The 18,607-nt window shown below is 49.8% G+C and overlaps 1 protein-coding gene across 1 annotated transcript in view; it reads left to right on the forward strand.

Moving 5' to 3' along the window:
* Window positions 1–18,274, forward strand: part of USP37 (ubiquitin specific peptidase 37) — a gene marked incomplete at both ends in the record, with an annotated part of 38,898 nt that extends 20,624 nt beyond the window's left edge. The window contains 10 exon segments of the mRNA XM_056553067.1: window positions 2,005–2,099; window positions 3,705–3,777; window positions 4,681–4,842; window positions 5,110–5,241; window positions 6,347–6,470; window positions 11,452–11,657; window positions 13,442–13,559; window positions 15,458–15,537; window positions 17,844–18,008; window positions 18,203–18,274. Coding sequence (XP_056409042.1) covers window positions 2,005–2,099; window positions 3,705–3,777; window positions 4,681–4,842; window positions 5,110–5,241; window positions 6,347–6,470; window positions 11,452–11,657; window positions 13,442–13,559; window positions 15,458–15,537; window positions 17,844–18,008; window positions 18,203–18,274 — 1,227 coding nt within the window.
* Between the last annotated feature and the right edge of the window lie 333 nt (window positions 18,275–18,607).

The raw sequence follows: 18,607 nt of genomic DNA on the forward strand, positions 1-18,607 counted from the left end.
CGTCCTTACATCTCCTCCTCTCTGTAGAGATCCTATAGAGGGGCTGTAGTGGGGGTCGTCCTTACATCTCCTCCTCTCTGTAGAGATCCTATAGAGGGGCTGTAGTGGGGGTCGTCCTTACATCTCCTCCTCTCTGTAGAGATCCTATAGAGGGGCTGTAGTGGGGGTCGTCCTTACATCTCCTCCTCTCTGTAGAGATCCTATAGAGGGGCTGTAGTGGGGGTCGTCCTTACATCTCCTCCTCTCTGTAGAGATCCTATAGAGGGGCTGTAGTGGGGGTCGTCCTTACATCTCCTCCTCTCTGTAGAGATCCTATAGAGGGGCTGTAGTGGGGGTCGTCCTTACATCTCCTCCTCTCTGTAGAGATCCTATAGAGGGGCTGTAGTGGGGGTCGTCCTTACATCTCCTCCTCTCTGTAGAGATCCTATAGAGGGGCTGTAGTGGGGGTCGTCCTTACATCTCCTCCTCTCTGTAGAGATCCTATAGAGGGGCTGTAGTGGGGGTCGTCCTTACATCTCCTCCTCTCTGTAGAGATCCTATAGAGGGGCTGTAGTGGGGGTCGTCCTTACATCTCCTCCTCTCTGTAGAGATCCTATAGAGGGGCTGTAGTGGGGGTCGTCCTTACATCTCCTCCTCTCTGTAGAGATCCTATAGAGGGGCTGTAGTGGGGGTCGTCCTTACATCTCCTCCTCTCTGTAGAGATCCTATAGAGGGGCTGTAGTGGGGGTCGTCCTTACATCTCCTCCTCTCTGTAGAGATCCTATAGAGGGGCTGTAGTGGGGGTCGTCCTTACATCTCCTCCTCTCGGTAGAGATCCTATAGAGGGGTTGTAAGGTCGTTCTTTTCTGGATTGTTCAATACTGAACTATTTGGCGTGGTCTGATTTCACGTGTCCAGTGTCGCAGTCAGACATCGCTGCCTTTAGGTGAAATTGATTTTCACCCCGAGACAACTTGAACGATTTCTTTACGCTGACAGGAGTGAGAAAAGGAAACGCTTAGTGTCTGCGAGTCCAGAGACGGAAGATTACCCCAAAGAGAACGATTCGTCTACGTACGTTGTGACTGCTCGTGTGTCAGATCCTGTCGGTTTTGCCTTTGAGTTTCTTGGCTGTGACTTTATAGGGGTACTCCACTGGCCAGCGTTCGGAAGTAAATGTTTTCGTGCTGTGGGAGTCTGCCATGCCCCCTCATGATGTCACGCCCCCTCCTATATACTTGCATTGAGGGGCGTGGCCGTGACATCACAAGGGGCGTGGCAGACACCTGTAGCGCAAAAATAGTGTTGAGAACATCAACTTCTGAACGCTGCCCAGTGGAGCACCCCCTTTAACTCATCGGCTTCTCATTGTTTGGTTTGTCTGCTGCCGACTAATCACTGCTGGAAACTTTCCGCTCCATTTGTCAAGCTCCATTGGTTGCTGGACGTTCCACACATTGGGGTGCACTGTAGCTCTGGTTTGTGGCCTTGTGCGGCAGACACATTTCTGGTCATGGGGGGGGGGGGGCTCCAGCACCACGTCTATGGTCTTACACTGCACTGCGTTGGAGAGTCTGTGGGGTGGGGGGGGGGGGGGGGGGAGTCTCGGTGCCTTTTTTCCTTCCTCTCCCAGAGTTTGGGCTGAGTGAAGACTTGAGGATTAGCTGGCGGCTGCGGCCATTTTGAGGGCACCTCTGGCACCTCTTAGGTTTAGACTGTAATGTGAATCCTGAGGGATCCTAATTGTCACTGGTTCATTAAACCCTTGATAAGTGGATTGTGACCGTCTCTGGACACATGACAGGCCGCCGGTGGGTCCTTCCTGCCCCATGTTTTGTGGACATTTTGGCTTCATCTCTTGCACTTCTCTCCATTGTGCGGTGGACGGGCACAGGGTCTCTGGCACAGTTTTGTTTGCACGGTCATCTCTGTCCCCACCATTTATCTGGCCGCTTCTCTTTATTCTTGTGTGGTTCTTTATATTTGGGGGCAGGTGATAGAAGCTGCTTCTTTATCTCCTTACAGCACCAATAAAGCGCTGACCGACTCCGGACGCAAATTCCTCAACAGCAGCCGCGAGAAACAGCTGAGTGCGAAGCAGGCCGAGGAAAATCGTTCCGGTGAGTGTGTAGGAGCGCGTTCCTTTCAGTGTTACGTTTAATCTATGTTTTAGTGAAGCCGGGGGAGTAGGGTTCCGCTCTTCATCTGTGGTATCGCGGTATCCTCCCCCCTCACAAAGATATACAGATTAGAGATGAGGGAAGTTACAGTAATTCCATTCGTCACGAACTTCTTGGCTCGACGGTTGCTGACTTTATCCTGCATAAATTAGTTCAGCTTTCAGATGCAGTCACACTCTATATTATACTGGTCTTATATAACAAGGGCTTTCTGAGTATTTGTCTCAGCTCTGTGCGTCTCCCAATGTCTACCTCACCACAGATTTATGGGAGCTTATATATGTGGTAGGCGACGATGACTGCAGGGTCACAATGCGTTACTTGTCACCATGGAGACACATGGATCTGCCCAGGAGCTGTAGATACAAATGGATGGGAAAGTCCCTTCATTGGCACGGTGTAAGCGGCAGGATGGGGGACGGTGTAAGCGGCAGGATGGGGGACGGTGTAAGCGGCAGGATGGGGGACGGTGTAAGCGGCAGGATGGGGGACGGTGTAAGCGGCAGGATGGGGGACGGTGTAAGCGGCAGGATGGGGGACGGTGTAAGCGGCAGGATGGGGGACGGTGTAAGCGGCAGGATGGGGGACGGTGTAAGCGGCAGGATGGGGGACGGTGTAAGCGGCAGGATGGGGGACGGTGTAAGCGGCAGGATGGGGGACGGTGTAAGCGGCAGGATGGGGGACGGTGTAAGCGGCAGGATGGGGGACGGTGTAAGCGGCAGGATGGGGGACGGTGTAAGCGGCAGGATGGGGGACGGTGTAAGCGGCAGGATGGGGGACGGTGTAAGCGGCAGGATGGGGGACGGTGTAAGCGGCAGGATGGGGGACGGTGTAAGCGGCAGGATGGGGGACGGTGTAAGCGGCAGGATGGGGGACGGTGTAAGCGGCAGGATGGGGGACGGTGTAAGCGGCAGGATGGGGGACGGTGTAAGCGGCAGGATGGGGGACGGTGTAAGCGGCAGGATGGGGGACGGTGTAAGCGGCAGGATGGGGGACGGTGTAAGCGGCAGGATGGGGGACGGTGTAAGCGGCAGGATGGGGGACGGTGTAAGCGGCAGGATGGGGGGCGGTGTAAGCGGCAGGATGGGGGGCGGTGTAAGCGGCAGGATGGGGGGCGGTGGGAGGCGCGGCAGGATGGGGGGCGGTGGGAGGCGCGGCAGGATGGGGGGCGGTGGGAGGCGCGGCTGGATGGGGGGCGGTGGGAGGCGCGGCTGGATGGGGGGCGGTGGGAGGCGCGGCTGGATGGGGGGCGGTGGGAGGCGCGGCTGGATGGGGGGCGGTGGGAGGCGCGGCTGGATGGGGGGCGGTGGGAGGCGCGGCTGGATGGGGGGCGGTGGGAGGCGCGGCTGGATGGGGGGCGGTGGGAGGCGCGGCTGGATGGGGGGCGGTGGGAGGCGCGGCTGGATGGGGGGCGGTGGGAGGCGCTTGTGAAGACTTCATGTAGTTATAATCATTCTTTATATTTAGTTATGGTCTGTGGTTATAATACTTTATGGGTCCGTCCTTAAGGGGTTAATGTTCTCCATTGTGTTTTGTACCCTACAGGTGTAATGCCGCTGCAGTCCTCGTCCTTCTACAGCAGCCGGATGACACCTAAAGATTATTCTCTTCTGGAGAGGTACTCCTCACCTTCTGATCATGAGACTTTTCACTTCTATCTTGACTTAATGATGTTGTGAACTTATAGATGTTATCTATGGATGTGTCTGTGTACAGTAAGATGGCTGAGCTCTAACAGTGTTTGTGCCAGGACATATAAAGCCGGACACCAGCTGGTCCTGACCCACCCGTTTACTTTAATGGGGTCCGTCTGGTATCTATTTATTAGCAGGATTTGAGTAGAGAGGTCATGTCCCACTATATGTCCGCGTGACCCTGACCTAACAAAGTGGGTACCCTGCAGGATCACTAGGCTTTACACTCAGAATAAACCAACTTCAAGAGACATGAAGAAAAAAAAAACGGAGCACATACAATGGTGAAGATAACTTCATTTGTTTATTGCTTCAAATCGGGGTGTGTGGTACACGGGTAGGGAGGGTGGACGGGTGCATCAGGGGAAACTGGAGCCCAAGGTTCCCCCCGAAGCACCTGTCCACCCTCCCTACCCGTGTACCACACACCCCGTTTTGAAGCAATAAACAAATGAAGTTATCTTCACCATTGTATGTGCTCCGTTTTTTTTTCTTCATGTCTCTTGAAGTTGGTTTATTTGCATGAACTGTTCCACACATGAGCACTACTGAACATTGCCTTAAAGGGGTATTCCCGTGGAAAACTTTAACTTTCTGGCACCAGTTGATTTAAAAAAAAAAAAGCATTTTTTTCCACGGGAGTACCCCTTTAAGGGGTAGTACGTGAACACAGGTGCAGAAGTCCTGGAAGTCAAGTACAGCAGTGCGTTTGTTTGCTCTGACGGTGCCGGTTTATACACCTCTCTGTAGTGTGGTTTACACTGAGAATTCATGGATTGGGACCTACACAGATTGTAAAGTCTTCTCTTATGCTTTATTGTACTTAGGACCCCCGGATGTACCCAGCCCCCATCAGCTAAGAGAAGTCTAGTTCTTCCAGCACAGCAGAGTCCATTGTCAGTGAAGAAACTGCGACCAAATCAAGACTATGCCGGATGGAACAAGCCGAGGGTCCTCTCCACGCACACACAGCCACAGCAACTGCAGGGGTGGGTACAGGTATCTAAGCTGAGGAGAACGCCCCCTGGACACCTAATGACATGAAGGCGTTTATCTCTGCAGTTAGGAGAACTATGCAGATAGTAAGGCTGTGCCCATGTGACTGGCCCAATCTAGTCATGTGACTAGTCACATCCTTGTGTAGCTAATGTCAGGTCTTTGAGGCTCATGAGAATTCTATATAATATCCCGGCACAGTGTTGGTCTCTTTGCATCTGTTTTCCCTCTCGGTAATTCTCACCTTATTGTTCCTGCAGGTTTTCCAACCTAGGGAATACGTGTTACATGAATTCCATCCTGCAGTCCTTGTTTTCTCTACAGCCATTTGCTAATGATTTGCTTAAAAAGGGAATTCCATACAAGAAAATCCCGCCGAACGCATTGATCAGGTATGACTGCTCTGCTGTAAGGTGCCTTAAAGGGGTCCTCTGACATTCTAACCTTGGTGGTCTGTCATTAATATGAGATCCACCATCGGCTGTATGGGGACAGCGCTGTGTCCCTAAAGACAAGTGCCCTCCACACAGCTAGGGGGCTCCACTGATGTCATATTCATGATCTGTCTATTCATAGTCACTCTCGGCCTTTTGGCTAAGATAAAGTGTAGTACCTTTCCTGTTAGTTGGCAGTGTGGAAGACCACCAGGGCAGGATTGGGAACCACACGGTAGGACAGGTGTACCAGGGATAGCGGTATACAGCGGCAGTCATCTCTTGAGACCTGTTCCTGCTGGATCTGGCCCTAAGGTCCGTGTAGAGTGAAGGCCGAGGTGCACAAGTGCCCTGGGAGTGGTGACCCCAGGGTGCCGGAACTCACTTGGGATTGGCAACCCCACTTGAAGGAAGGCACGTAGTACGCACTTTTCTCTCTCTTCTGGGCACTCACCCTTAGTATCCCGGCCTTCCAGCTAGGATCGGGGAATTTTTATAGATCCAATCGGATGTCAGCCAGTCTTGCACTGCTCACGTCCACTTATTTATCACGCTGTCCATATTTTGTGTTCTGTTTGTCCACAAGGATTTGGTAGGGTGCAGTAGCCCTTCTGGGTGTCCCTCCTGCCGGTCTAGGGGAGGTGTATGTGGTCATGAGGTTCCTCACCTCCCTGCTATACCCCGTGGCAACCCTGCTTTATCAGGATGCCGAACTGGTTATACTGGTTCCTTGGTGACAACCTGGTTAACGCCTAGTTGTCTGCCAGGAACACTTTTGGTCCCTGAGTAGCTTTGGCGAAAGGGGACATTGCAGGTGCCTTTTGACCCGGAGGTGAAGGATTTGTTTTTTTTTTTTGGGTGGCCTCTCTTTCCTTTAGGAGAAGGGCTTGCGATAGACCGCATCCATGTGCACGTTTTTTGTGTGAACACCTGCACTTTTTTCTAGAACTTGGGTGATTTGGGAGCACACACCTCGGCTCTATTCTGTATAGTTACCCGTTCATTGGAACCTTCTAAAATGACGTCCCTTCTGTTCATTGTATTTTAATGGATTCTGTTACAGACGTTTTGCCTTCCTGTTGGCCAAGAAAGATGTCTGCAGTGCTGAAATGAAGAGGGATCTGCTGAAGAAAGTAAAGAGCGCCATTTCTTCCACAGCGGAGCGTTTCTCTGGTTACATGCAGAATGTGAGTAGATGGGGGGGGGGGGGGGGGGGGGGTTGTGCCGGGTGAGTGGATGGCGGGGTGGGCTGGGGGTTTTTTCGTGCCGGGTTAGTGGAGGGGGGGGGGGTTTGCCAGGTGAGTGGATAGCGGGGTAGGCTGGGGGTGTTTTTTTGTGCCGGGTGAGTGGATGGCGGGGGTGGGGGGATTGTGCCGGGTGAGCATGGCGGGGGGGAATGTTCCGGGTGAGTGGATGGCGGGGGGAGAATTGTGCCAGGTGTGTGGATGGCGGGCTGGGTTGTGCCGGGTGAGTGGATGGCGGGGCGGGTTGTGCCGGCTGAGTGGATGGAGAGGGGGGGGGGGGGGGGGTTGTGCCGGCTGAGTGGATGGAGAGGGGGCGGGTTGTGCCGGATGAGTGGATGGAGAGGGGGGGGGTTGTGCCGGCTGAGTGGATGGCGGGTTGTGCCGGATGAGTGGATGGTGGTGGGGGGTTTGTGCCGCGTACAGGAGCTGCACAGCCCAGGGGTGAAGATCTCCTGGTCCTCGTTGGGTGTTAGTGTACATAAAATGTAACAATCCGGTGTGGTGCCATATTATGTTTTGCCATGGAATGTGTGATGTGACTAAGCACTTTCCAGTGCTGCCCTAAGGCTGCTTTACTGGCTGACACGAGCAGTGCTGCTGTTTGGCCCCAAGATCCCCGCTACTGAGAGGGATAGAGCGCGCGGAGATCGGGGGTGAAACTATGGCTGACCATTCATTCCTTGCTATGGGGATCGCGCTTGCGGGGGGAGAAGCAGAGCTGCGCCCGTGGGTCACATATCAATTATTCCCCGATGCGGGGGTAGAAGCTGTCAGCTCTGCTTCTCCTATCCAAGTCTCAGGCAGAAGATGGCCGGATAAAGCACTAGACCGTGCGAAACGGAGCTTGTCGCCTATACTGTCCCTAACATGTATTTGTGAGTATAAAGAAGTTTTTCTTGGAAGGCAAGAAATGGTGAGTGGCCGGTTTTTCACTATATCCTCTGCCTGAGACTGTATGTGTATACTATTGCAACCTGAGCACCGCCACACGTCACGAACAGCAGCAGGAGCACAGCATTGAGCCCACTGCCCCCATTCCACAGTTGCCGAACACATTTCTTCTTTCTCTATCTATTGGGGGACACAGACCGTGGGTGTATGCTGCTGTCTCTAGGAGGTGTGACACTATGGTAATCAAAAGAAGTCGGCTCCTCCCAGCAGGATATACCCGCTATTGTTTTCCTAGTATAGGGATGTTAGCTTTTTTTTTTTTTTCTTTATTCCTTTTCTTTCATGTTTTCAGGTGGGGACTAAGGGACTCCTGTTCCCTGTTTCCCCATTGCGAGTAAGGGGCAGAGACATTGCGTATAAGCGCTGTTAACCCCCTCTCACCAACGGTCAGCACCTGGGTTGGTACCTCATGGATCCGGGTCCCCCTATTTCTCTGCTCGCCTCGCTCGCGCATAGCAGCTAGGCGTGATGCAGGGACAAAAAGCTGACTGAAGACTTCACAGAAGTCTCAATTAGGTAAGTTTTTTTTTCTGACTGAGGTGAGTACATTTTCCTTTCTCCCCTAGGTGCAAGGACTTGCAACCTCTGGAGAACCTCAGTTTTTGCCCACCTTTTCCAGTTTATGGGGCTGGCTGGTACTGGGGCGAGCAGTGGCATCTTTGGGGGCATAATTTTTTTATTACACTGTATGTAAGTGTGTTTACTTTCCTCACTGTGTGTGACTGTGTTTTACTATGCGGCTGTGCCGCAGCGCCTTATATGCGGCTGACAGCCGCGGCGGTTTTATTGGCCGAGCGCCGGCTTACTTTCAATTTCTCCGGCAGCTGCTGCCGGTGTGTATGCTGCCCACTTACTTCCCCCGTGCGCATATGCCTGTTGGGGACAGGGAGCGGGCACCATTACTCCTCCGTCCCCGACTTGTACTTAGCTCCAGCCCCAGGGGCCGGAACTCTCAGGAGGCGCTTCCTTGCAGTGTGTGTGGTTGAATTATACTGTCGGGCGCGTGAAGCGCCGTCTTACTTCACTTCAGCAGCTGAAAGCTACCGGGGGGGGAGATATCTGTGGCGCCCTCTCACTTCCCCGAGGACGCATATATGCGGCTAACATGTGCGCTCGGGGCAAGGGGCAAGTGCCATTACTCTGGTTCTTCTCGGCGGCCGGGACGCTGTAGCTCCGCCCACAGGGACGCCGAAGCTTACTGGAGGCGCGCATCGTTCTCCAATCAGCGCTGTGCGTGCGATTCAGGTGGCGGGGGCCAATCGGCAGTGCCCCTGCTCTGGGAAAGCCCCGCTCAGGGGTTAACTCTTTACTGACATAGAGGACGCTATTCTGCCCTCCCTCTAAACTGACAACTAGACTGCTAGTCTCTAATTTGTCTCTATAACATATTATTCCTAAAATGCCCACTGACTCTGCCTGCTCCACTGCTGCCCCAGTTTCCCCGGATGTTACAATTCCGGTGGATTCGGCCGCCCCTTCAGCCTGGGTTTTCTTCCTATCCCAGTATATGGCTGATTTGACTCAAGTCCCCCTTGTGGTGGCTGAGGCCTCACGTGACATGGTGTCTACCTGGAAGAGGTCTGCCCTGCGCTGGCCCTCTGGTGGGTCCCGCTCCTCTTTTACACAAGCCTCACGCTTTCACGAAGCGTACAAGGGGTGTTTTGTCTTTTACATTGAGTCTCCAGGTAGGCGTGGGCGTCCCTCTGTAGGTCTCGCCTCCCCGTGTCATCTGGTCACAGACGTCGCTCATCCAGAGGACTTTTCCGGAATTGCCGCTCTCCCCCTCCAGAGCTGCGTACCCAGTCAAGGTCGCAACCCCCCAGACCCCCCCCCCCCCCGGGCTGCTTCCAAGCGTTCACTTTCTCCTGGTGAACTGGCGGATGAGGCTTCCGAATCGGCATCTTCGGACGTTACTCCTGAAGTATCCTTTCATCGTGCTTAACCAGCACCTCAAGGATTCAGCTCTTGCGCTGAACTTCACATCCTTCTGGAATCTGCATGCAGACATCCGGACAAGAGGTTCACAGGAATGAAGAGGGTTCAAGTGTGTTACCCATTCGCCAAGGACCTTGCCTCTAAGGTGGTTCCCCTCTCTCAATGGTTCCACCAATTTCCCGCCTCTCTAGGCTACTACACTGCCAGAGGCAGCTGCCTTCAAGGACTAGACGGACCAGACGGTGGAGTCCTTGGCAGAGTTTTCCTCGGACGCAGCAGGCTCTGGGTCCGAGGCCCTATTTTTGTGGTGCCCACAACTTGGTCTGGGTATCCTGGCTGGATTTCCCCTGGAGGGTCCATCTTGCTTTGGTTCTCCAATGCTGGGGAATTCTGTGCACAGCTTCCATGCAGTCAGTCCGTGGGGCTGCCTTTGCTGTGGGTCTCCTAGCGGCCCTCCGCCGCCCCATGTGGCTTAGGGCGTGGGATGTGGATGCTGCCTCCTCGTTCCGGTCGCGTTCGTCCCTTAAAGGTCCAATTTCTGTCCTTTCTGTTCTTTTCCAGCGGCCCCTGGCTTCTAATTCTCATGTCCGGACCTTCCTTCTAGGAGTGGCGCTTTCTGTTTCCTCCTTATCGGTCACCCTCTCCCCCTTGGGGCTTTACTCTGGTTCTGAGTGCCCTCCAGAGTGCTCCCTTTGAGCCCCTTTTAGAGAGGTGTCTCTCCGCCTCCTTTCTTGGAAAGTGGCGTTTCTTGTGGCTATCACCTCCATCCGGAGGGTATCTGAATTGGCAGCTATTTCCTGCTGTTCTCCGTTTCTGGTGGTCCACCAGGACAAGGTTGTTTTCCGGCCAGATCCTTCTTTTGCCTAGGGTGTTTTCGGCCTTTCATCTCAATGAGGACATTGTCCACCCATCCTTTTGTCTTGCTCCTTCTAATCCTGAGGAGCGGCTACTACACTAGCGGGATGCAGTCCGGGCTGTTCGGTCTTATCTCTCCATCACTTCTTTGTTTCGTCAGTGTGATTCTTTTTCGTCCTTACAGAAGGTCGTCGTAAGGGACAATCTGCTTCCAAGGCCACCATTTCTCGGTGGATTCGGTCCGCCGTTTCGGAGCCTCGCTGTAAGGGGAAGATTCCTCCTTTCAGGGTTGTGGCTCATTCTACCCGTTCTGTTGGGGCATCCTGGGCTCTCCAGAATAGAGCCTTTGCCTCGCAGATTTGCAAGGCGGCTACCTGGTCGTTTTTTGCACACTTCTCGAGTTTCTACCGAGTTCATACTTTCGCATCGGCTGATGCTAATCTGGGCCGAAAAGTGTTGCAGGCGGCAGTGGATCGGCCGTCTGCATGACTGCTTATCTGCCCACCCAAGGGACGGCTTTGGTATGTCCCACGGTCTGTGTCCCCCAATGGAGCCGATAGAGAAAAGGAGATTTTTGTTTACTTACCGTAAAATCTCTTTTTCTAAGGATCCATTGGGGGACACAGCTCCCGCCCTTTTTAGGATTTTCCTTTGGTTCTCTGTCAGAGGGTGTGTTCAGTTATGTTTTTTTCTTCTGGTTCTCGGACAGTTCTGGGTTTTTCTTTGACCTGTTGGTCTCCTCCTATTGCTCTGGAACTAAAACTGATTACCTCAAAGCCTGAAGGCGGGTATATCCTGCTTGGAGGAGTCTACTTTTTTTGATTACCATAGTGTCACACCTCCTAGAGATAGCAGCATACACCCACGGTCTGTGTCCCCCAATAGATCCTTTGAGAGAGAGATTTTACGGTAAGTAAACAAAAATCTCCTTATCTTACCCATTCTCCCCTGCAAGAGCGATCCCCATAATGAATGAATGCTGTGGGAGCCAAACGCACAGTATAGGTGGTCCTGTGACCCCCTCCAAGAACCAATGGTAGAGGGGGGGGGGGTGCGTATGTCAGACAATAAAGGAGCCTTGGTCCAGCACTGGAAAGTCATGTAACACATTCCATGGAAATCACAAAGTAAGGCACCACACCATCCCCAGTAATGAGGCTATACATCCGTCTTGTCTTTTTAGGATGCCCATGAGTTTTTGAGTCAGTGCCTTGATCAGCTAAAAGAAGACATGGGAAAATTAAACAAAACATGGACGACAGAAGTGAGTTCAGGAGACGAGCGCATCGACGGGAGATCGGGGGAGGACGGGACCGCTGCTCATGTCTATTCCTGCCCTGTTGTTTGCAATTTCGAGTTTGAGGCTCAGCATTCGATAATATGTAAAATGTAAGTGTAATAAATGATTGTGTAAAATCCGGATAATTTATTATTATACAGGAGGAGTAGACTGTAGTGTCCTGTCTATTATTATTATTATACAGGAGGAGTAGACTGTAGTGTCCTGTCTATTATTATTATTATTATACAGGAGGAGTAGACTGTAGTGTCCTGTCTATTATTATTATTATTATTATTATTATTATTATTATTATACAGGAGGAGTAGACTGTAGTGTCCTGTCTATTATTATTATTATTATTATACAGGAGGAGTAGACTGTAGTGTCCTGTCTATTATTATTATTATTATTATTATTATTATTATTATTATTATTATTATTATACAGGAGGAGTAGACTGTAGTGTCCTGTCTATTATTATTATTATACAGGAGGAGTAGACTGTAGTGTCCTGTCTATTATTATTATTATTATACAGGAGGAGTAGACTGTAGTGTCCTGTCTATTATTATTATTATTATTATTATTATTATACAGGAGGAGTAGACTGTAGTGTCCTGTCTATTATTATTATTATTATTATACAGGAGGAGTAGACTGTAGTGTCCTGTCTATTATTATTATTATTATTATTATTATTATTATACAGGAGGAGTAGACTGTAGTGTCCTGTCTATTATTATTATTATTATTATACAGGAGGAGTAGACTGTAGTGTCCTGTCTATTATTATTATTATTATTATTATTATTATTATACAGGAGGAGTAGACTGTAGTGTCCGGTCTATTATTATTATTATTATTATTATTATTATTATTATTATTATTATACAGGAGGAGTAGACTGTAGTGTCCTGTCTATTATTATTATACAGGAGGAGTAGACTGTAGTGTCCTGTCTATTATTATTATTATTATTATTATTATTATTATACAGGAAGAGTAGACTGTAGTGTCCTGTCTATTATTATTATTATACAGGAGGAGTAGACTGTAGTGTCCTGTCTATTATTATTATTATTATTATTATTATACAGGAGGAGTAGACTGTAGTGTCCTGTCTATTATTATTATTATTATTATTATTATTATTATTATTATTATTATTATACAGGAGGAGTAGACTGTAGTGTCCTGTCTATTATTATTATTATTATACAGGAGGAGTAGACTGTAGTGTCCTGTCTATTATTATTATTATTATACAGGAGGAGTAGACTGTAGTGTCCTGTCTATTATTATTATTATTATTATACAGGAGGAGTAGACTGTAGTGTCCTGTCTATTATTATTATTATTATACAGGAGGAGTAGACTGTAGTGTCCTGTCTATTATTATTATTATACAGGAGGAGTAGACTGTAGTGTCCTGTCTATTATTATTATTATTATTATACAGGAGGAGTAGACTGTAGTGTCCTGATTATTATTATTATTATTATTATTATACAGGAGGAGTAGACTATAGTGTCCTGTCTATTATTATTATTATTATACAGGAGGAGTAGACTATAGTGTCCTGTCTATTATTATTATTATTATTATTATTATTATTATTATTATTATACAGGAGGAGTAGACTGTAGTGTCCTGTCTATTATTATTATTATTATTATTATTATTATACAGGAGGAGTAGACTGTAGTGTCCTGTCTATTATTATTATTATTATTATACAGGAGGAGTAGACTGTAGTGTCCTGTCTATTATTATTATTATTATTATTATTATACAGGAGGAGTAGACTGTAGTGTCCTGTCTATTATTATTAATTATTATTTGCCCCGTAACGTCCAGTAAAACATGTGCAGATTTTCCTCCTGTCCTCAGGTGCGGTGAGAAAGTGATAAAGCGCGAGCAGTTCAATGATCTGTCCATCGACCTTCCTCGGAGAAAGAAGTTGACTCCTTCAAGGTCTATACAGGATTCCCTCGACCTCTTTTTCCGGGTGAGTTCACAGAATTAACCCCTTGATGATCCACAAGTGTGTCAGTGCTCCGTGATGTTCTTTATTGTCCTGTAGATCTCAGGGTCAGTCCTAAAGAAATTGTTCTGTAATTCGAATTACTATAAAATGTTTATCCTGCAAGGTGAGAAGGAAATGAGTAGATAAAAGTGAAGGTTCAGATAAATGAGCGGAAGTCTTCTCAGATGTATATGAGCGAACGAACGCTGAATATGGCGGACTAGACCCCGGGGAATAACAAGGCACTTCCTGTCCTGGCCGGTGGTTGTTGCGCCCTTTGTCCTCCCGGTGACTTCTGTGGATTATCGTTCTGTTCTGTAATACACTGCTCAAAAATATAAAGATAACGCTGTGATAACAGATCCTAGATGTGAATGAACTGATCGTATGAAATCCTTTCCTCTTTACATAGTTGAATTCGCTGACAACAAAGTCACCAAAATTATCAATGGAAATCTTTAACCCATGAAGGTCTGGATATGGAGTCACCCTCAAAATCACAGTGGAAAACCCCACTACAGGCCGGTCCAACTTTATGTAATGTCCTTAATACAAGTCCCAATGAGGCTCAGTAGTGTGTGTAGCCTCCACGTGCCCGTATGACCTCCCTATAACCCCTGGGCATTCTCCTGATGAGGTGGAGGATGGTCTCCTGAGGGATGTCCTCCCAGACCTGGACTAAAGCATCCACCAACTCCTGGACAGTCTGTGGTGGATGGAGCGAGACGTCCCAGATGTGATTAATCGCATTCAGGGGAACGGGCGGCCAGTCCATAGCATCAATGCCTTCCTCTTGTAGGAACTGCGGACACACTCCAGCCACATGAGGTCTAGCATTGTCTTGTATTAGGAGGAACCCAACCGCACCAGCATATGGTCTCACAAGGGGTCTGAGGGTCTCATCTCGGTACCTAATGGCAGTCAGGCTACCTCTGGCAAGAACATGGAGGGCTGTGCGGCCCCCCCAAAGAAATGCCACCCCACACCATTACTGACCCACCGCCAAACCGGTCATGCTGGAGGATGTTGCAGACAGCAGAACGTTCTCCACGGCGTCTCCAGACTCTGTCACGTCTGTCACATGTGCTCAGTGTGAACCTGCTTTAATCTGTGAAGAGCACAGGGCACCAGTGGTGAATTTGCCAATCTTGGTGTTCTCTGGCAAATGCCAAATGTCCTGCACGGTGTTGGGCTGTAAGCACAACCCCCACCTGTGGATGTCGGGCCCTCATACAACCCCCACCTGTGGACGCCCTCATACCACCCTCATGGAGTCTGTTTCTGACCGTTTGAGTGGACACATGCACATTTGTGTCCTGCTCGAGGTCATTTTGCAGGGCTCTGGCAGTGCTCCTCCTGCTCCTCCTTGCACAAAGGCTTAGGTAGCAGTCCTGCTGCTGGGTTGTTGCCCTCCTACGGCCTCCTCCACGTCTCCTGATGTACTGGCCTGTCTCCTGGTAGCGCCTCCATGCTCTGGACACTACGCTGACACAGTAAACCTTCTTGCCATACCTCGCATTGATGTGCCATCTTGGATGAGCTGCACTACCTGAGCCACTTGTGTGGGTTGTAGACTCCGTCTCATGCTACCGCTAGAGTGAAAGCACCTCCAGCATTCAAAAGTGACCAAAACATCAGGAAGCATAGGAACTGAGAAGTGGTCTGTGGTCACCACCTGCAGAACCACTCCTTTATTGCGTGTCTTGGTAATTGCCTATAATTTCCACGTGTTGTCTGTCCCATGTGAAATTGATTGTCAATCAGTGTTCTTCCTGAGTGGACAGTGGGATTTCACACAAGTGTCAGTGACTCTGAGTTACATTGTGTTAAGTCTTCACTTTATATTTTATTGAGCAGTGAATTAATATTTGTCTTAACAGAAGGAAGATGTAGAATATTCCTGTGAGAAATGCAGTGGAAAGTCAGCGGTGGTGATACACAAGTTCAGCCGGCTGCCCCGGTGAGTATGTCTCTTATGTAGACCGGTTGCTCTGGTGAGTGTGTCTCTTATGTAGACCGGTTGCTCTGGTGAGTGTGTCTCTAATGTAGACCGGTTGCTCTGGTGAGTATGTCTCTTATGTAGACCGGTTGCTCTGGTGAGTGTGTCTCTTATGTAGACCGGTTGCTCTGGTGAGTGTGTCTCTCATGTAGACCGGTTGCTCTGGTGAGTGTGTCTCTCATGTAGACGGGTTGCTCTGGTGAGTGTGTCTCTTATGTAGACCGGTTGCTCCGGTGAGTGTGTCTCTTATGTAGACCGGTTGCTCTGGTGAGTGTGTCTCTTATGTAGACCGGTTGCTCCGGTGAGTGTGTCTCTTATGTAGACGGGTTGCTCTGGTGAGTGTGTCTCTTATGTAGACCGGTTGCTCTGGTGAGTGTGTCTCTTATGTAGACCGGTTGCTCCGGTGAGTATGTCTCTTATGTAGACCGGTTTCTCCGGTGAGTGTGTCTCTTATGTAGACCGGTTGCTCCGGTGAGTGTGTCTCTCATGTAGACGGGTTGCTCTGGTGAGTGTGTCTCTTATGTAGACCGGTTGCTCCGGTGAGTGTGTCTCTCATGTAGATGGGTTGCTCTGGTGAGTGTGTCTCTCATGTAGATGGGTTGCTCTGGTGAGTGTGTCTCTTATGTAGACCGGTTGCTCTGGTGAGTGTGTCTCTTATGTAGACCGGTTGCTCTGGTGAGTGTGTCTCTTATGTAGACCGGTTGCTCTGGTGAGTATGTCTCTTATGTAGACCGGTTGCTCTGGTGAGTGTGTCTCTCATGTAGATGGGTTGCTCTGGTGAGTGTGTCTCTTATGTAGACCGGTTGCTCTGGTGAGTGTGTCTCTTATGTAGACCGGTTGCTCTGGTGAGTGTGTCTCTTATGTAGACCGGTTGCTCTGGTGAGTGTGTCTCTCATGTAGACCGGTTGCTCTGGTGAGTGTGTCTCTTATGTAGACCGGTTGCTCTGGTGAGTGTGTCTCTCATGTAGATGGGTTGCTCTGGTGAGTGTGTCTCTTATGTAGACCGGTTGCTCTGGTGAGTATGTCTCTTACGTAGACCGGTTGCTCTGGTGAGTGTGTCTCTCATGTAGATGGGTTGCTCTGGTGAGTGTGTCTCTTATGTAGACCGGTTGCTCCGGTGAGTGTGTCTCTCATGTAGACGGGTTGCTCTGGTGAGTGTGTCTCTTATGTAGACCGGTTGCTCTGGTGAGTGTGTCTCTTATGTAGACCGGTTGCTCTGGTGAGTGTGTCTCTTATGTAGACCGGTTGCTCTGGTGAGTGTGTCTCTTATGTAGACGGGTTGCTCTGGTGAGTGTGTCTCTTATGTAGACGGGTTGCTCCGGTGAGTGTGTCTCTTATGTAGACCGGTTGCTCCGGTGAGTGTGTCTCTTATGTAGACCGGTTGCTCCGGTGAGTGTGTCTCTTATGTAGACGGGTTGCTCCGGTGAGTGTGTCTCTTATGTAGACCGGTTGCTCTGGTGAGTGTGTCTCTTATGTAGACCGGTTGCTCTGGTGAGTGTGTCTCTCATGTAGACCGGTTGCTCTGGTGAGTGTGTCTCTTATGTAGACCGGTTGCTCAGGTGAGTGTGTCTCTTATGTAGACCGGTTGCTCTGGTGAGTGTGTCTCTCATGTAGACGGGTTGCTCTGGTGAGTGTGTCTCTTATGTAGACCGGTTGCTCTGGTGAGTATGTCTCTTATGTAGACCGGTTGCTCTGGTGAGTGTGTCTCTTATGTAGACCGGTTGCTCTGGTGAGTGTGTCTCTTATGTAGACCGGTTGCTCCGGTGAGTGTGTCTCTCATGTAGACGGGTTGCTCTGGTGAGTATGTCTCTAATGTAGACCGGTTGCTCTGGTGAGTGTGTCTCTCATGTAGACCGGTTGCTCTGGTGAGTGTGTCTCTTATGTAGACCGGTTGCTCAGGTGAGTGTGTCTCTTATGTAGACCGGTTGCTCTGGTGAGTGTGTCTCTCATGTAGACGGGTTGCTCTGGTGAGTGTGTCTCTTATGTAGACCGGTTGCTCTGGTGAGTGTGTCTCTTATGTAGACCGGTTGCTCAGGTGAGTGTGTCTCTTATGTAGACGGGTTGCTCTGGTGAGTGTGTCTCTTATGTAGACGGGTTGCTCCGGTGAGTGTGTCTCTTATGTAGACCGGTTGCTCCGGTGAGTGTGTCTCTCATGTAGACGGGTTGCTCCGGTGAGTGTGTCTCTTATGTAGACGGGTTGCTTCGGTGAGTGTGTCTCTTATGTAAGCGCAGGCGGAGCGGCGTCCTCATGGATCTGTCTTCTGCAGGGTTCTGATTCTGCACCTGAAGAGATACTGCTTCAATGTGACGCTGTCCCTCAACAACAAGGTTGGGCAGCAGGTGATCATCCCGCGGTACCTGACACTGTCCTCGCACTGTACGGAGAACACGCGGCCCCCGGTGCCCCTTGTCTACAGTCCATCGGCGGCAGCGTAAGTGTCACCTAATATTTATTGTGTGTGATCTCCATGTAGACCACATAACATGGCGGCACGTAGTGTAGTCACTAGAATATAAAGGAGTGAGTGTCACAACCATTGAGGGTCACGCTGACATAATGGTAGACGTCTTCTAAAGCTGGAGATAGCTTCCATTTATGCTTTGTAACAAATGTCTCTTATTCCAGGAATTCCCGACCACTAAAAACCTCCCAGATGGTGAATTCCTGTAGTGTCGGTAACATCTCTCCAGCTGTGAGGTACGAAACCGCGACATCCTGGGTGAACACTGCGAGGGGCGGCTGCGGCCATGTTTATATGAAGCTCTTATTATTTGTATCAGTATTACCACAGAGAGTGGTGGTGGTAGCGGTATTATTACTAGAAAATGGCCGCACACCCACATGTTACACTTTAATCTCTTCCTTCTCAGCCCTAAACCTAACAATAATTTATGATCAGTCTGTAGAAGCCCCCGAAACTTCACCTGTATAGATGTATAATGGAGGGGTCTCCTCCTCCTCCTGTATAGATGTATAATGGAGGGTCTCCTCCTCCTCCTCCTGTATAGATGTATAATGGAGGGGTCTCCT

Source organism: Hyla sarda, unplaced genomic scaffold (assembly GCF_029499605.1).
Source record: "Hyla sarda isolate aHylSar1 unplaced genomic scaffold, aHylSar1.hap1 scaffold_2329, whole genome shotgun sequence".
Classification (NCBI taxonomy): Eukaryota; Metazoa; Chordata; class Amphibia; order Anura; family Hylidae; genus Hyla; species Hyla sarda.